At 35.4% G+C, this 17,971-nt stretch overlaps 1 protein-coding gene across 2 annotated transcripts in view; it reads left to right on the forward strand.

Annotated features, from left to right (window-relative positions):
- The window catches only part of LOC101888004 (pyruvate carboxylase, mitochondrial), a 31,883-nt gene that overhangs the window by 12,861 nt on the left and 1,051 nt on the right, over positions 1 to 17,971 (forward strand). Inside the window, exons 3-8 of one of the 2 annotated variants that reach the window (XM_005180876.4) lie at positions 12,011 to 12,115; positions 12,180 to 13,689; positions 14,801 to 14,848; positions 16,093 to 16,490; positions 16,560 to 16,819; positions 16,884 to 17,913. In XM_005180876.4, coding sequence (XP_005180933.1) covers positions 12,017 to 12,115; positions 12,180 to 13,689; positions 14,801 to 14,848; positions 16,093 to 16,490; positions 16,560 to 16,819; positions 16,884 to 17,913 — 3,345 coding nt within the window. In that variant the 5' untranslated portion in view covers positions 12,011 to 12,016. The remainder of the gene's footprint in view (positions 1 to 12,010; positions 12,116 to 12,179; positions 13,690 to 14,800; positions 14,849 to 16,092; positions 16,491 to 16,559; positions 16,820 to 16,883; positions 17,914 to 17,971) is intronic. The other variant, XM_005180877.4, reaches the window with a different exon arrangement.

Here is a 17,971-nt window from a genome sequence, read left to right on the forward strand (position 1 = left end):
TTTATGAATATGAATAGATTTAGAGTGCTGCACATGTTCAATGCGGTGCAGAGATGGGATGTAGAAAATTATATGGAATATAACAATATGTACGACGAAATTATACAATGCAAAGAAGAAGGCTTTCTGGATGAGCTGTTATTTGAAAAATGTGTTAATTATACCACCGAAATAGACATTTTAGACCCCACAAGGTATATATATTCCTGATCAACATAAAATTCTATGTCGATTTAGCAATGTCCGTCCGTCTATCCGTCTGTGGAAATCACTCTAGCTTCCGAACGAAATGAAGTAGGTTGATAAAATGTTACTCAAATGTGTACTATGTCTACAGGACTTTTGGTATATGTCATGTAGGTCCACGTTGTGGTATAGCCCCTATACAGTGGTATTTCCCTTTTTTCGGTATTTTGGTGATTAAAGAGACATTACTGACCGGAAATTTTTCAAATTTGGTATATGAAGTTCGTAATGGATACTACATCCTATGACAGAAAATTGTCTGTGCAGGTCCACGTCTTCGTATAGCCCCAATATAACGGTACCTCCCGGTATTCGGTATTTTGATGATTTTAGCTATTTTGATGATTTTGTATATTGAATCTGTAATATTCTGCCATTCAAACTTTTGCTGATAAATAATGGGGAATAATGAGAAATTAAATAAATACCACAACCGTACTTACTTATCGTACAATAACATGCTTAGTCGTGATTTATTGTTAATAAATCCAGTGGAATTACTTAATTTCTTTTTCCTATTGTCATCGTCGTATTTTAAACAAATCAAAATAATTAAAACATTTTTGCCCAATCAATGTCGCCGCCATCAGCGTTAGAAAATATTGAAATAAAATTGTTGACTTGCTGAGCAAACAATTCTTTTTGCATTCCGTAAACGAAGCAAATTTTATTTCAATTTATTCTTCAATTTATTTCCTTCAAATTACTCTGCTCGTTGGGAAATGTTAATACCCTACACGACAACGTGTGTAGAAGCGACATTAATTGAATATGATAATTAATAGTTAAAATATATTCTACTGACGTAAATGTTATATAGGACTCCATATAAGAGAGTGGAGTAAATGTGCCTTATATCTTTATCCAAGGTTTTCTTTACGCCCCACCTCAGATAAAAGAGGATATTTATTCTCTCTTTTCCGTTTTGAACATCTCCACTCCAATTAGACTTTTTTCTTCAAATCACGATAACGAATTTACTCCTGAAATGATTGATATAGGAAGCTTAGAGTACATTTATAATCTTACGAAAACCTAGTATTTTGTAATACAAGGTTAGATAAAAAAAAAAAAAAAACTACAACAAAGTCAAACGCAATAATTTTTACTTTTTTAAAAAAAAATTAAAAGAAAGCAACAAAATGTCGGAAATAGCATCAATAATCATTTTAGAATAAGTTTAGATTTTTTTCGAATTGGTCATCTTTGGCACGAATTATGGCCTTCAAACGGCCAATGAAACCGCCACAAACCGAAATGAAGCGAGGAACCTCATTTTGTAACCATTCTTGGGTGGCGCGTGCTGAGGCCTGTTGGAATGTCCAAGGTCTGCGGAAATAATGTTTGCGTGTCTAAGACTTAATACACCCTCCAGAATATTTTCGCGATAATATTCGCCATATATTCTGATGCCACGGCCGATTAATACGAGCAGAGAGCGACCATCGGCTGTTATGGCGGCCCACACCATCACCATAGCCGGCGCTTGAGTTCTGGTGGCCAGCCGAAGGTGCACATTTTCAGATGACCTCCTTGACAAGTAAACACGATCATTTTGTTTGTTTACAAACTACCGATCACCACTGAAACACATAAGTAATCTTCCAAATTTGAGATGAGGGATTAAAGCACTATGTTATTTCATTACTTTAACGCAATATTGGGAATAACCCAATATTATATAATGAAAGTAGAGCTAGATAGATTATATAGATTCTCGCAGTAGCGCCTTTTAGAAGAAGAAAAGTAGTCACATCGACACAGCTGCGGGGACAATGAACTGTCGAACCAAATTTTGCATCTATTTTTAGATTAATTCGTTCGAAAGAAAGCCTTATAATTTTGACCAATCCTGCTTGCGATCAAATTTCCTTCTCGAGTGAAGATGAGTAAATCTGATGTATGCCCAAAAATGCTTCAAAAACAGCGATTCGAGAGAGCTAATTTCCGGAGACTTGATAAAATCTTAGAGTCTCTTGCATCTCTTCTTCCTGCCACAATCATTCACTTTATTATCTTCTGAATTATTTTTTACAGTCATTTTTGTCTTTCTTAGAAAACGCTTTTGGAGAAAAATGGACAATTTTAATAAAAAAAAGTTTGCGTCTTGTTTTATTTTATGATGGCTGACAATGACAAATCCAAAATCTGTTAACTTTTCACAGATTTCTTGCAAAAGAGAATAAAAGTACCCTACTCTCTGAGAAAAAAATAATGTCATCATTGTTTTAATAAAAATTACAAAATTTATATTTAATGGGTAAAAGATTTTCGACGGTTCAGCCTAATTTTAGACAATTATTCTCTATATAATACAATAAATTATAGTATCATGAAGGGCATCAAAATAGCCGACTTCATCCGTTCTTTATTTTTACAACAACAATTATTAACACTTCTCTGTTACAAAACAAATGCCAAAGCAAAAACATTCAATGTTTGTTTAAACGTCAAATGTAAGATGACAGCATCACTCACGTCATTTAACCAAACTGGGACAAATAATGTGGACGGTTTTCAATGGAAATGCTATATTAAATAAATATAAAATTATTGTAAAATAATGGCCCAAAACAATTTCTACAGTCACCTCGACGTTGACGTTTAAAAGAGAGAAACTGAAAACTGTATCCCCAAAACAGTTTTTTATCTCACTAATTTTTCATCCAACCTCGTATCAACGTCTCTGATTAGGCATCTCGTTATTGTCGTGATTTTAATATCCACCCCACCGCACGACTCCTACATACTCTTGTTTAATAAATGCCCAATAAAGTTAGTTTTTGTGTACCCGTGCGAAGTAGACAGGCAGCAATTAAAAAATAAAATAAAACAAAACCAAGATCAAGTTTTTTTCCACTAAACTTTGGCTAGACAGTCAAAAGTCATAAATAAAAGTTGATAATATTTGTGTTGGTCCCCTTTTTTTGTGTGCCAGTATAATGAACTTTTGTTTTTTCGTTAAGCAAATTAACAAAAAAACCGAAAGAAACATGTTTTAATATTAGACATGTGTGGCGATATCAAGACGAGCCCCCATATAGCGTTGCTTGTTGTTAGTGTGTTGTGTTGTGTGTATTATAAGCATTATTATTATTTCTTCTTTCTTTTCAAAACAGAATAAAAAACGCCACAAGTTTTATTTTACATTTCGATTGTCTGGCAGTGGAATCAAAAATTAACATAAAACTAAAGTAGGAAGGCAGAAAAATACTCACACACTCATGTGTTTACATATATGTGTATCGCTTTTTGGACTTTGGACATTGTTAATTTACATACTTAACTAAAAATATGTATTTAAATGAATATTATTATACCCTACAACACTATGTGTTGGGGGTACTATAAGTTTGTTTTTAATTTTGTTTTGTCTGTTCAAAACAGAGAATTTTTAAAATATCCATAACTAGGTTAAGGGTGGATCATCTCAATGAAATGGCTACGGGGAAGTACTTTGAGAAATTGTTGAAAACATTCTATTTGCTTTGAGAAAAAAATGGCTCAAGAAAAAATACTAAATTAAGCCCTAATTCAAGAAGCAGTTCCTAAAGTGGGCACCCTTTATTCGTTAGCTGTCTGCAAAGATGTTTTTGTTACAAAATGTTTGAATACAATACTCATTGACACCTTAATTGTGTTTCATTAGCAACTTCTGAACGCTTTATTGGAATAAATTAAGATTTCAATTGAAGAGTAGTTAGGGCTAGGTGTCAATCTAAATACAAATCTACTTGTTTATATACAAACGTACAGGTGAAAGATATTAGTTTCAAAAAAATACAGAACTGTGGGAAATCCTCAATTCGATAAACATTTTTTCGCAGATAAATGCAAATTTAAATTCATAAATTGCCAGAAAATCGATGAAATACTCTCCAATATTTTTAAAAATAGAAAAACTTTTTTTGCCACTTTAAATTAATTATCTAATAGATTCTCTATATTGCCTTCATCCTTAAAAAAGGACTCCTTGAAAGAAAAAATTTAAACAGATTTGATGATAGAAAATGGAATACTAAGAATATACAGGGTTGCCCATATTCGACGGACCTTTGGACCGAGGCTTGTCCGCAGGCAACATTCTTTGCGTCAATTGAATTTTGTACGGGAACAAGTGTAAATCAATGCGAATAATCCTTTGTAAAGTGGACCGAGCCATGCCCAACTGCTGAGAACGGCGTTTTTGGGATGTTCTTGGGGACCTCTCAACACTGGCTCGTACGGCAGCGATATTCTCGGCCGATCGCCTTGGTCGACTTTTATATGGCCTCTTCGGATTAGAAAGAGCCTTACCAGTCGAAAATGTTTCGTATAAACGCTTAATGGTGTTCTTAGAAGGCGCACATCTCACACTTTTTTAATGTTTTAAAAGCACGTTGAGTTTTCACAATTGACTTCTTCTGTTGAATGTAAATTTTAGAGCGCTCGCGTGGCGTGGAAAAATCTGCTTGGACTGACGCTTCAAACGCGGTATGTCATTAAGCGATGTGACATCTCTGTCAAAAGTTATGGCGTTAACAGATGGGTCCGTCGAATATGGGCCACCCTGTATTTAAAAATGAAGAGAAGGAGATCGAAATAGATGGTTTCATTTCCTTGTAACCACCACAAACTCTTAACAAGTAAAAGGAAGAGGGATATAGCTCGACTTTAGGTATAGAAAGATCTACACGTCAAATTTGATTTTTGCTTCAATCGCCTTTAGTTTTTGTCGATTTTTAATTTTGTCACAACATGCATGCAACAAGTATTGTGTTTTTTTACCCTCCACATTACTATGGACGGTGTTGTTACCATTGTCATTCCGTTTGTAACTCTTGAAATACTCATGTCAGACCCAACAAAGTATATGTACGGGGTGAGATAAAAAATGCAACAAAGTCAAAGGCCATAATTTTAACATTTTTTTTAATTTTTTGAATGAAAGCAAAAATTTCGGAAAAAGCAACAAATTTTAGAATAAGTTTAGATTTGTTCGAATTGGTCATCTTTGGCACGAATTATGGCCTTCAAACGGATGTCCCAATGTTGGTCTGCGGTATTTTGGCCCATTCCCGGCGAAGTGCTTGCTAGAGGTGATCGACACTTTGGTATTTTTTTAGTGCCAACCTTGCTTTCCAAAATACTCCAGACCAACGGATTGGTATCCGGAGATTTGATATCCACTATCACGCTTGAATTCCATCGCGAATAATTTTTTTTTCGGGAAAATTCTCACCAAAATGCTTTTGTACGCTTGTAAACAATAAACAGCTGTCGGACGAGTGGCTTAGAAATGACAGCAGTCTGAAGTTGGTTGCAGTTTTTTCATCTCACCCTATATTCGTGAGACATAGAAAAATTGAGTTTGCTCGATTTTTTGTTCCAAGGTGCTCGATTTTTTGTTCCAGAGAGTTTCACTCTTTGTTCAAATTCGAGCGAGTTTTTTGTTGTTAAGAAATGGGGGTAAATACGTGTAACACTAATCCTCTGAATTTTGAGAACATTTTGGACAGCTACAGCTATATAAATCTAAAAACATAACAATTACCTTACAAATCTCCTAGTTGTACATAAAAAGAGCGCAAAATCAAAATTCTACACGTGCTTTAAATTCCTGATATCACAAACTGTTTCTATAGAATATATTTTTAGTGTGGGTGTTAATTAAATTAAAAATCTGTTTTTAAAACATTTTTCTTCAAGTTTTTTTTTTTTTGTATATAAATGCATATACTATAGCATAGAATCGAAATGGTGACGACAAAAGAAACTGAAATGATTTGCCAAAATAAAAAAACACACAGAAACAGAAAACTTAATGTCAAGCTAACGCCAAGGCCAACAGAGATCATTATTCGCAATTTTGTGATTTTCACATCAAGGTGTTTTGAAAAAATAAGGCGAGAAGAGACCACAAAATAAATTAAAATTTGTATTTATAACAGCCTTTCCTTTTTCATTTCATCTCATTTCAGATCATTAGACCCATTCCAAGAGCAAAAAAAATACATTTTACTTTCAAAACAGGATTACAATTAATAATAACAAAAGCTTTTAAAAAATTGATTTAAAATTGAAATTATGGAAAAATATATGTTATTTAAAATTTGAATATATATTCCAGTTTTAGCTTTTTCTTTTTAAAATCGACTTAATATAGAACAAATATAAAAGAATAAATATCATTTGTACGTATCTGAAGAAGTGCTGAGCACATAAAAATGAAACTACATTGAGTAACTTAATCGTACGTTTATTGCAATGCTCTTTCATCTAAGCTAAAGTATAAATAACATATGCTGGGCATTGTTTCCAATAGCAAACAATAATATTTTTGTTTTGTCATATTGAAAAATCAAAGGTTATCTACAACTAAAATAAACAAAACAAATAAAATAGCATTAAAAACACATTCAAGTTGGCGGCCATACCATCGAACTCTGGGATCTATGTAAATATTCTGGAGACTTTCATCAGAATTTTGGCAACGGTTGATTTTGAGAGCCACCACATGCAGTGAATGTATTTTGCGTTGTGTAAGACATTGAAAACAAGTAAAAATGCAGTTAAGTTCGGTCGGGCCAAACTTTTAATACCCTCCACCATTTCGAAGGAACTTGAAAATTTAAAAAAAAAAAAAACCGAAAACTACAACTTAAATGAAAACCGTTATATGGGGACTATACGAAGACGTGGACCTGCATACGAATTTTTTTGGCACAGGCTGTAGTGCCCATTACGAACTTCAAATACGAAATTTTTTGCAATTACGGTGATTAATGTCGCAAAAATCATGAAAATACGGAGTATCGGAAGGTACCGATGTGTGGGGGCTATACGAAGACGTGGACCTGCGTACGAATTTTTTACATAAGTTGTAGTACCCATTAAGATACGAAATTTGAAACGATTCCGGTGAATAATGTCGCTAAAATTATCAAAATACGGAATATAGGGAGGTACCTTTATATGGGGGCTATACGAAGACGTGGACCTGCACAGACAATTTTCTGTCTTTGGCTGTAGTACCCATTTCGAACTTCAAATACCAAATTTGAAACCGTTCCGGTGAATAATGTCGCTAAAATCATAATATCAGGATGTAAATAAATGGGGGCTATATGGAAACGTGGACGTACATGACCCATTTATGAACGGCCTACTGGTAAAATAAACATGTGTACAAAATTTTAGCCTTCTATCTCAATTCGTTCGAAAGATAACGTGATTATAACATACAAACATCGCTAAATTGACTTAGAATTTTACGCTGATCAAGAATATATATACTTTCTTGGGTCTGACATGAGTATGTCGAGGAGTTACAAACGGAATGACAAAGTTAATATACCCTCCATAGAATGGTGGGGATATAAAAATGGCTGGTTCTCCACATTCACAAAATCCTGCATTTCTTAACTTAGTCACAACACACAACATTTACATCGCCCCTGGCAAAGTCCAATTTCATTATTATCAAGTATTTTGCAAATAATGCACTTCCATTTTTTTGCCTGTCTACATACTTCAAGATAGGACGCGAAGGTGATTTGAATATGCTTATCACTAGACAAGCTAGCCTATTTCAATACCAGCCAGACCATGTTGCCCATTTTCATAATTGATTAATTAAAATGTCATAAATCATTTTAAGAATTGGACTGCCAAATACAATATTTTGTTGTTCGAGGAACTATATCGAAGTTCAAAAGCAAACTTTGTTTACAAAGATTAGCCCACTTGAACAATGTTAATTGTTAAAATATTTTATTTGCAAATAGGTATAACAAATACTTAAAAAAAAAACAACAACAATAAAAAAACAATTATCAGAAACGTGTTGTGTTTTTGTGTTATCAATATGGAGAGTATTTGGAAAGTTAACTGAATTTTATCAAATTATGGTATGGTGCTTAATGTTTATACCGAAAACTATTTTAAAAAGACTTGAAGATTATTTAATTTTATTGCGCACAGTTCTAAAGGATATTAGCAGCAAATGTACTTTAAATTCGTGTTATCGCAATTATTAATTGACAATAGATTTGGACAAAGTCCATAAAGACGTTTCTTTACCAGCCACGCCCACTCAGCTTCTTTCAAACCGAAATAAAATATCCAAGGTACAGCAATACATGTTGTTTCATTAACATATTTATTAACCTGTTTTGGTTTTGGGAACATTTTTAATTTCATTCCAGTTGTTTGACTAAAATGCATATAGAAATACGGTGAAACAAGGTCAACACCAAATCCTTATGGTGAAAATTATACAGGGTAAGATAAAAAAGTGCAACAAAATTGAATTTTATTGAATAAAAGCAAAAAATGTCGGAAATAACATAAAATTTTAGAATTACTTTAGATTTGTTCGAATCGGTCACCTTTGGCACGAATTATGGCCTTCAAACGGCCAATGCCCGTATCTTGCTCTGCGGTATTTTGGCCCATTCTCGGCGATGCGCTTGTTTGAGGTGATCGACACTTTGGTATTTTTTAGTCCAACGGATTGGTTTCCGTAGATTTTGGTGGCCGTTGTGCGCTGGAAATGAAGTGAGGAACCTCATTTTGTAACCATTTTTGGGTGGCGCATGCTGAGTGCGATGGTGCTGAGTTCTGTTGGAATGTCCAACGTCTGCGGCCAAAATGTTTGCGTGCCAAAGGCATTTATTCTGATGCCATGGTCGATTAATACGAGCGGATAGCGACCATCGGCTGTTATGGCGGCCCACACCATCACCATGGCCGGCGCTTGAGTTCTGGTGGCCAACCGAAGGTGCACATTTTCACCTGACCTCTTTGGCAAGTAAACACGATAATTTTATTTGTTTGCAAACTGCTGGACAACGAATGTTTTCTCATCGGAGAAAACCAAATTCGACAGTTCACTTTCGGCCAAGCGAAGCAACTCTTTAGGTCTTTGAGTCTATTTACTTTCTGTTGCGGTGTAATTTCTTGCACTTTTCGGAATATCAATGGCTCATTTTTCAGTATTTGCTAAATGGAATATTGCGATATGTTCAGCTCACGAGCCATTTGTCGGCCACTGCCACGCGGGTTTTGATCAAGTCGCTTCTTTACATTTCGAACCATTTTTGGTGATGTTGCTGTTTTCTTCCGTCCACTTCCTTAACGTCCGGCTACGTTATTAGTATCACGGTAACGAGCGATGGTACGAGACACAAAAAATTTATTCATATTTAAATGCTGGAATTCTCTAACGATAGCCACTTGTGGTTTTCCAGCCAAACATAAAAAAATCACGCTTGAATTCAATCGCGAATAAAATGTTTTCTGGAAAATTCTCACCAAAATACTTTTTACGCTTGTAAACAATATAACGAGCTCTCACTGGAATAATTTTAACAGCTGTTGGACGAATGGCTTAGAAATGACAACAGTCTGAAGTTGGTTGCAGTTTTTTCTTTTTTCTTATTAACTTGTTTTGGTTTTGGGAACTTTTTTCATTTCATTCCACTTATTTGATTAAAATGCATACAAAATACAGTGAGACAAGGTCACAACTAAATCCCTACGACGTATATACGTATATTATCTTAGTACTCATTTCAACAATATTGTGCATAAAATACTATGTTTAGTTATAGCCACGTTCAACTGTATAAACCAATTTACATGTGTTATGGCAGTCAAAACATTCAAACACGTTTTCATTCTGTCTTTTTTTTTGGCAAAACATTCACAAAAAAGCAATACAAATTCAAAACTTGTTTCAAGTTCAAGTTTAATAAAATGAATATACTAGACATTTTATAGCTGACCGTGCCGGTTGATCTTTTTTTTGGTAAACTGTGCTGAATGTCTAACGACACTCCAAAAATAGCAATATTAGAGCTAAATAGTTACTGGAAATCAATAAATTTATTCGCAAATAATCTTTAAACACATTAGCACTCTGATAATAATGAGTATTTCCAACATTTAGTTTTATTCCCAATTTAAAACAACAAATTTAAAACATACTTTCTTACAGATTCACTTTTGTAAACACATACAAAAACAAGATCATAATTTCCAATTACATGGGTATTTAGTTGTACTCATGGTATCATGATATGATTTTAATTTTTTTTATTTTTCAGGCTTAATATGTCAACTTCATTTGTTTATGTGTGCGTAATTTTTTCAATAATAAAAAATTGTTCAGAAAATATTCAAATTTGGTGTTTTCAAAATGCTTATTAAAACGTATGCATCGACAAAATCTACAGTTTTTGTCGCGAAATAAACCGTAGAGATATATAGAACATGATTTTGAACAGAAATTTTGACCTTTCATTCATTTTTCGCGGTTTGAAATTATTTATTCAAAATCAATACAACAAGTTGTTTGCTTTTTTATTGTTTTGATAGTAATTCTGACATTACAAGCCAAACAGGTAGACCTCTATACTTGCAATTTTTTCAAAGTTGACCTACCTTCTCTTCATTGTACCATGGGTTGTACTATTTTATTAATTTTTGTAATTTAAATATCTATCACTCCAATGTTGAATGTCTTAAAATGCATACTAATGGTATATAAATCCTTGTAAACACGCAATGCCATAGAATATTATTATTATTGCATAACATTTTCAGCAAAAAATTTCCACACACACTCTGGTGGTTCGTTCAGACCGACTGACCTACAGACACTCAATTGCCATTCACTTTATGAGTAATGTTAACGTAATGTTTGATTTTGAAATTCTAAACCTCTGAAAAAATCAATGTAAACATTTTGGAGTTAAAACACAAAATTGTGTTTGGTTCATCGTCGATTTCACTTAAATTTTCAACAAAATTGTCAAAAATATGTTTGAAAATGCTCAAATTATTTCCCTAGTTGAAAATGATTGATGATAGTTTGAATAATATCCCTAAAATCATGAAAATACCGAATATCGGGAGGTGCCGTTATATGGGCGCTATACGAAGACGTGGACCTGTACAGACAATATTCTGTCATAGGCTGCAGTATACAAAAAAAAAAAAAACAACAAAACGTGGACCTACATGGCCCATTTTTCAATATCAAAAGCCCTGCAGACATAATATACATTTAAGTAAAATTTTATCAACCTACTTCATTTCGTTCGGAAGCTAGAGTGATTTCCACATTTTATGCTGATCAAGAATATATATACTTTGTGGGGTCTAGAATATATATTTCTAGGTGTTACAAACGGAAGGACAAACTTAATATACCCTCCATACTATGGTGGAGGGTACAAAAATTTACGTAGGGTTACTTTTAAACAGAAACTATCTTGAAAATTTTCCCATAAATCAGCTGGGTTTTTCTTCATTTGCCTATGGTTATGGTACACCATCTAGGTATTATAATCAATTCAAATTGAGGGGTTTATTATTTCATTTATTTGCACATGAAAATTTTTTCCTACGATCCTCTAGACAGATTTCTTTTCAAAAAGTTAAGCAAAATCATGGTTACCCGTTGACCACAATTTTCACACCTAGGCGGTACTTCTGAAAGAAAAAAAAAACCACAGAATATAATTTTACAAAGTGCTTCAATTATTCTGCGTCACAATTAATACAATTTGTTGTCACACACGCGCACACACATATATATACTCAACTTTATACATACATATGAGATAGGCAACAAACCACATAATCCACAATTTTACTATCAACTTGCAAACGTTCAATCAATCGTGGTTCGTTTTAACAAATATAGACATCAACTGACATTTTTTCGCCACAACATTTATACAATTTTATTTCATAGTTTTTCTTCATTTTATTTTAGTTCAAAATGCTATTCGGAGCAGCCCAATCGGCCTTTAAAACTTTGCGCCAAACCACACCACGTGTTCGTGTGTACTTGTACAACAAAAATGCCTACTCCACTCAGGTGAGTAACACAAAACAATACCTCTACAATCCTTTTTTAATTACTTTTCCATTCCCGCTTCTAGGTTGAATACAAACCCATTCGCTCCGTGTTGGTGGCCAACCGTGGTGAAATTGCCATTCGTGTTTTCCGTGCCTGTACTGAATTGGGCATTAAATCTGTAGCTATCTACTCGGAGCAGGACAAGATGCACATGCATCGCCAAAAAGCCGACGAATCCTATTTGGTTGGCAAGGGCTTGCCCCCCGTAGAAGCCTACTTAAACATTCCAGAAATCATTCGTGTTTGCAAAGAAAACGATGTGGATGCTGTGCATCCTGGTTATGGTTTCCTTTCGGAACGCAGTGACTTCGCCCAGGCCGTCATCGATGCTGGTCTTCGCTTCATTGGTCCCTCACCAAAAGTTGTCCAACAGATGGGTGACAAAGTTGCCGCTCGTATTGCTGCCATCGAAGCTGGTGTACCAATTGTTCCCGGTACTGATGGTCCTGTGACCACAAAGGAAGAAGCATTGGAATTCTGTAAGAAACATGGCCTGCCAGTGATTTTCAAAGCTGCCTACGGTGGTGGCGGCCGCGGTATGCGTGTCGTGCGTAAAATGGATGAAGTCGAAGAAATGTTTATGAGAGCCAGTTCAGAAGCTAAGGCTGCCTTCGGTAATGGTGCCATGTTCATTGAAAAGTTCATTGAACGTCCCCGCCACATTGAAGTACAATTGTTGGGAGACAAGGCTGGAAATGTAGTACATTTGTACGAACGTGACTGCTCTGTGCAACGTCGTCACCAGAAAGTCGTTGAAATTGCGCCTGCTCCCCGTTTACCCCAGGAAGTACGTGATAAGATGACAGAAGCTGCTGTTCGTTTGGCCCAACATGTGGGTTATGAAAATGCCGGTACTGTTGAATTTTTGTGCGACGAAAGTGGCAATTTCTATTTCATTGAAGTCAATGCCCGTTTGCAAGTCGAGCACACTGTGACAGAAGAAATCACCGGTATCGATTTGGTGCAATCTCAAATCCGTGTGGCCGAAGGCATGACCTTGCCTGAATTGGGTTACACCCAGGACAAAATCAAGCCTCGTGGTTATGCCATCCAATGCCGTGTTACCACTGAAGATCCCGCCAATGATTTCCAACCCAGCACTGGTCGTTTGGAAGTTTTCCGTTCTGGTGAAGGTATGGGCATTCGTTTGGACAGTGCCTCTGCATTTGCCGGTGCAATTATTTCGCCATACTACGATTCCCTACTAGTCAAAATTATCTCACATGCCAGTGACTTACAAAGTTCCGCCTCGAAAATGAACCGTGCCCTACGTGAATTCCGTATACGTGGCGTCAAGACCAACATACCATTCTTGTTGAACGTTTTGGAGAATCAGAAGTTCTTGCACGGTGTTTTGGACACCTACTTTATCGACGAACATCCTCAGTTATTCAAATTCCGTGTATCACAAAATCGTGCTCAAAAGTTATTGAATTATTTGGGTGAGGTTTTGGTGAACGGACCACAAACGCCATTGGCTACCGGTTTGAAGCCAGCCGAAGTGAAGCCACATATACCATCAGTGCCTTTAGGTAAGTAAGAATAGTTTCCCTTTTTGACAAAGGAATCTATCTACTTTGAATCTTCTAATGCCAGCTAAAATGCACTAAATGTGATAGGAAGTAATGTAGGAATTTTGAAGGAGGACTAGGGCTTGCATTTTATTAAAAATAAATAAATAAAAAGCAGAATGTGTTACATAGGAAATTTAAGGAAGTACAAATTTTTATACATACGATGTTTTAAAAATTATTAGCAGATTTTATTTACAGAATGAATGAAGTTTAATACCACAATCCTTTTCTACTTTGATCTCCATAACAAGATACAAAAATAATAGACAAATCGGCAGTGAATATACTTTGAAGTAATTTCGATTTTATTTTATTCCAAAAATTAAAGAGGCAGTGTCCCCACTTTTCTATGAGGTATTTTAGATTGGTAGATTAGATTGCCGTTAGAATTTTTTAAAAATCAACTCGTGGTCTTAAATTAATAATAATAATAAAAATTGTCAGATTTTACAACCGTCCGTGCATTTTTGTATTCACCGAGAATAAATTTTTAATTGAAAAAAACGTTATTCAAGATTTTGAGAAATGCCGTTAAAAAATATAAAAATGTACATCAAAGTTATAAAAGATATAACAAACTCGCAACAAATGGAGCGATTTCAGATAGTTTGAGTTCAATGAAATTGAGAAATGTATGCGAAATTAGATGTTAGGCCTTTATGACAGGATTTCACTTGTTACTTGATTTGTTTTTCTGATTGGAAATGGGTCTTTTTTTTCTACACTTTGCTTTTTATGTGTGACTTTTATTTTAAAGCCAAAAAAGTACAAAGCTTTTAAAAAGAAATGTTTTAGCTTTTTTTTATTGATTTCCTTTTTAAATAACACCTATCTTTTTTCTTTGTTTCTTAAATTTGATTTTCAATTTATATCTACTTTTATGTGTTTTGCATTTTGTTATTAATCCACGCCTAAACAAAAAAATCCAAACCAAACACCCAAAATGTTGCATCAAATCATTTCAAAATCAAAAACCGAAAAACGCAAAAACTGTTCGACATCATAAAACCCACAATGAATGTTGACACAATCAAATTGCCTTTGCCACGTTCTTATGAAAACATTGAAGATTTATCACCCGAGGCTATTGAACGTGAAACACGTGGTGAAGCTAAAGGTATGTTACATGCACAACAATTTACGGTGTTCTAGGAATGTGGATTCAAAGTCTAACTACAAAATTGAATTTGTAAACCATTATCATTTGGCCATTCGTGGTTGTAAATTGACATTAGTTTTCAACCACATCAAAATTATTAAATTTTCAACACAAATGTTAATTGGAATATTTGCCATTAAACATTGATATTATTTGTTATCACTAGCGGCACATAGGTTATTTCATAAAATATTATAACATAAACATTTGTAACGTACACCTTCATAACGTTTCCCATAGTATTCCCTATAAAGTATTATAATTCAGACGTACAGCTGATTTGAAATCTATGGAAATAACTTGTGACCATTAACGCTGCATTTTGCGTACATTAGTCACACTCTTATATAAAATACGGACACTTCCTCAAATCTACAGCAAGTTGTTGTTAAACATATATTAATATAATACTGCAAGATAGCATTCCCTGCGCATCTTTACACTAACACAGTCCCTAAATGGATTGTTTTCAAAATTGTTATAACTTCCTCTTGAAGAAGATCGCATTTGTCCTTTTGGTCCTAACCGAAATGACATGGAAATGTATTCCTGGCTTCATTGGTTGACATCATGATTCCAGCCCTCAATATTTAAACACACAATTAAATAGCCAAAAATATATTTGAAAATATGTTATTCAAAGACTAATTCGATACCATGCCTAGCCATAGTATCCACTTTGGAGTTTTCCTGAGCTAACAAAAGTCGAACTTGAAAGGGGGCACGGGGAAATATGCACTTGCATAAAAAATTGACATTGAAATTGAACACCATTATCATTTTTGAAGACTTTGAATCCACACATTATGTAAATTACTTTAAGTTTAATATATTTAATATATTCAATATTTATGATCATTTTGTACATTTTTGTTTATATATTTGCATACATATTAATTTTTGTACAATCGTATGTATTATTTAATAACACAATGTAGATAATTTTCCGCCACATTACATGTTTAGGATCATAAACAAACTAATAACAATCCCAACTAACCAAGGTAATAGAAAACGGGAAAGAGGTTCTCAGAATTGATGTATATCAAAGAACAAAATAAAGGCTTAAGCTTTAATATATAAAACAACTTACATATGTACACATGTATATAATCTAATAAACAATATTGTATAATATATTTAATTACATCGTTTACTAATATTTATGTTTTTCCCCCTCCACACCACTTACCCCACTTTAGTTACCGAACCTCCAAAGGGTTTGCGTCACATCTTAACTACTCAAGGACCTGAAGCCTTTGCCAAAGAAGTTCGTTCACGCAAAAATCTCATGTTGATGGACACCACATTCAGAGACGCCCATCAATCGTTGTTGGCTACCCGTGTACGTTCTCACGATTTGTTGAACATCTCGCCATATGTTGCCAACAAATTCCACGATTTGTATTCCTTGGAAAATTGGGGCGGTGCTACCTTCGACGTTGCCTTGCGTTTCCTTCACGAATGTCCATGGGAACGTTTGGAAGCCATGCGTAATTTGATACCCAATATTCCATTCCAAATGTTGTTGAGAGGTGCCAATGCTGTTGGTTACACCAACTATCCTGACAATGTTGTCTTCAAATTCTGTGAATTGGCTGTAAGTATTGAAACGAGTAATGAAAATTAGAATGCCGATAATGACAAATATTTTGTAATATTCCCATAGGTTCAAACTGGTATGGATATCTTCCGTGTCTTCGATTCATTGAACTACTTGCCCAACTTGATTTTGGGTATGGAAGCTGCTGGTAAGGCCGGTGGTGTAGTTGAAGCCGCCATTTCGTATACCGGTGATGTCAGCGATCCCAAACGCTCCAAATACGACCTCAAATACTACACCAATTTGGCTGATGAATTGGTCAAGGCTGGTACACATGTATTGTGTATTAAGGATATGGCCGGTCTATTGAAACCCCAGGCTTCCAAGTAAGATCAAATTTCATAACTTAGACCATTGCTAGATATTCACGTTCATTTTTCTTGTTTACAGATTGTTGATTTCTGCCATTCGTGACAAACACCCCGATGTTCCAATTCACATCCACACCCATGACACATCTGGTGCTGGTGTTGCCTCTATGCTGGCTTGTGCTGAAGCTGGAGCTGATGTTGTCGATGTCGCCGTCGATTCCATGTCTGGCATGACCTCCCAACCTTCAATGGGTGCCATTGTTGCCTCTCTGCAAGGAACTCCATTGGATACCAAATTCGAGTTGAGCGATGTATCAGAATACTCCGCCTACTGGGAACAAACTCGTACCCTCTACGCACCATTCGAATGCACAACGACCATGAAATCTGGCAACGCCGATGTGTACATGAACGAAATTCCTGGTGGTCAATACACCAACTTACAGTTCCAAGCTTTCTCATTGGGTTTGGGCGATTTCTTCGAGGACGTCAAGAAGGCCTACAGAGAAGCCAATCTGTTGTTGGGTGATATCATTAAGGTCACTCCCTCTTCTAAGGTTGTGGGTGATTTGGCTCAATTTATGGTGCAAAATAAGTTGACAGCCGACGAAGTTTTGGAAAAGGCCGAAGAATTGTCATTCCCCAAGTCGGTCGTTGAATTCCTTCAGGGTTCGATAGGTATACCTCATGGTGGCTTCCCAGAGCCTTTGCGCTCTCGTGTTCTCAAGGATATGCCACGCATTGAGGGCCGCCCCGGAGAGAATTTAGCACCCTTGGACTTTGACAAATTGAAGAAGGACCTTAAAGAAAGCCATCCTCACGTTAGCGAACGCGATGTCATGTCCGCAGCTTTATATCCCGCTGTTACCGAAGAATATTTGCACTTCCGCGAATCATATGGCCCAGTAGACAAATTGGACACACGTATTTTCCTCACTGGACCAAAGGTTGGCGAAGAATTTGAAGTTAATCTCGAAAAGGGCAAGACAATCAGTTTGAAGACCTTGGCTATGGCCGAAGACTTGACTGCCAATGGCGAACGTGAAGTATTCTTCGAAATGAACGGTCAATTGCGTTCCGTATTGATCCGCGACAAGGAAGCTGCCAAGGTATGAAAAACATACCAGACAATAGACTTTATTTTTATTTTAATGTTATGTCATGTTT

This window comes from Musca domestica, unplaced genomic scaffold, assembly GCF_030504385.1.
Source record: "Musca domestica strain aabys unplaced genomic scaffold, Musca_domestica.polishedcontigs.V.1.1 31, whole genome shotgun sequence".
Taxonomy (NCBI): Eukaryota; Metazoa; Arthropoda; class Insecta; order Diptera; family Muscidae; genus Musca; species Musca domestica.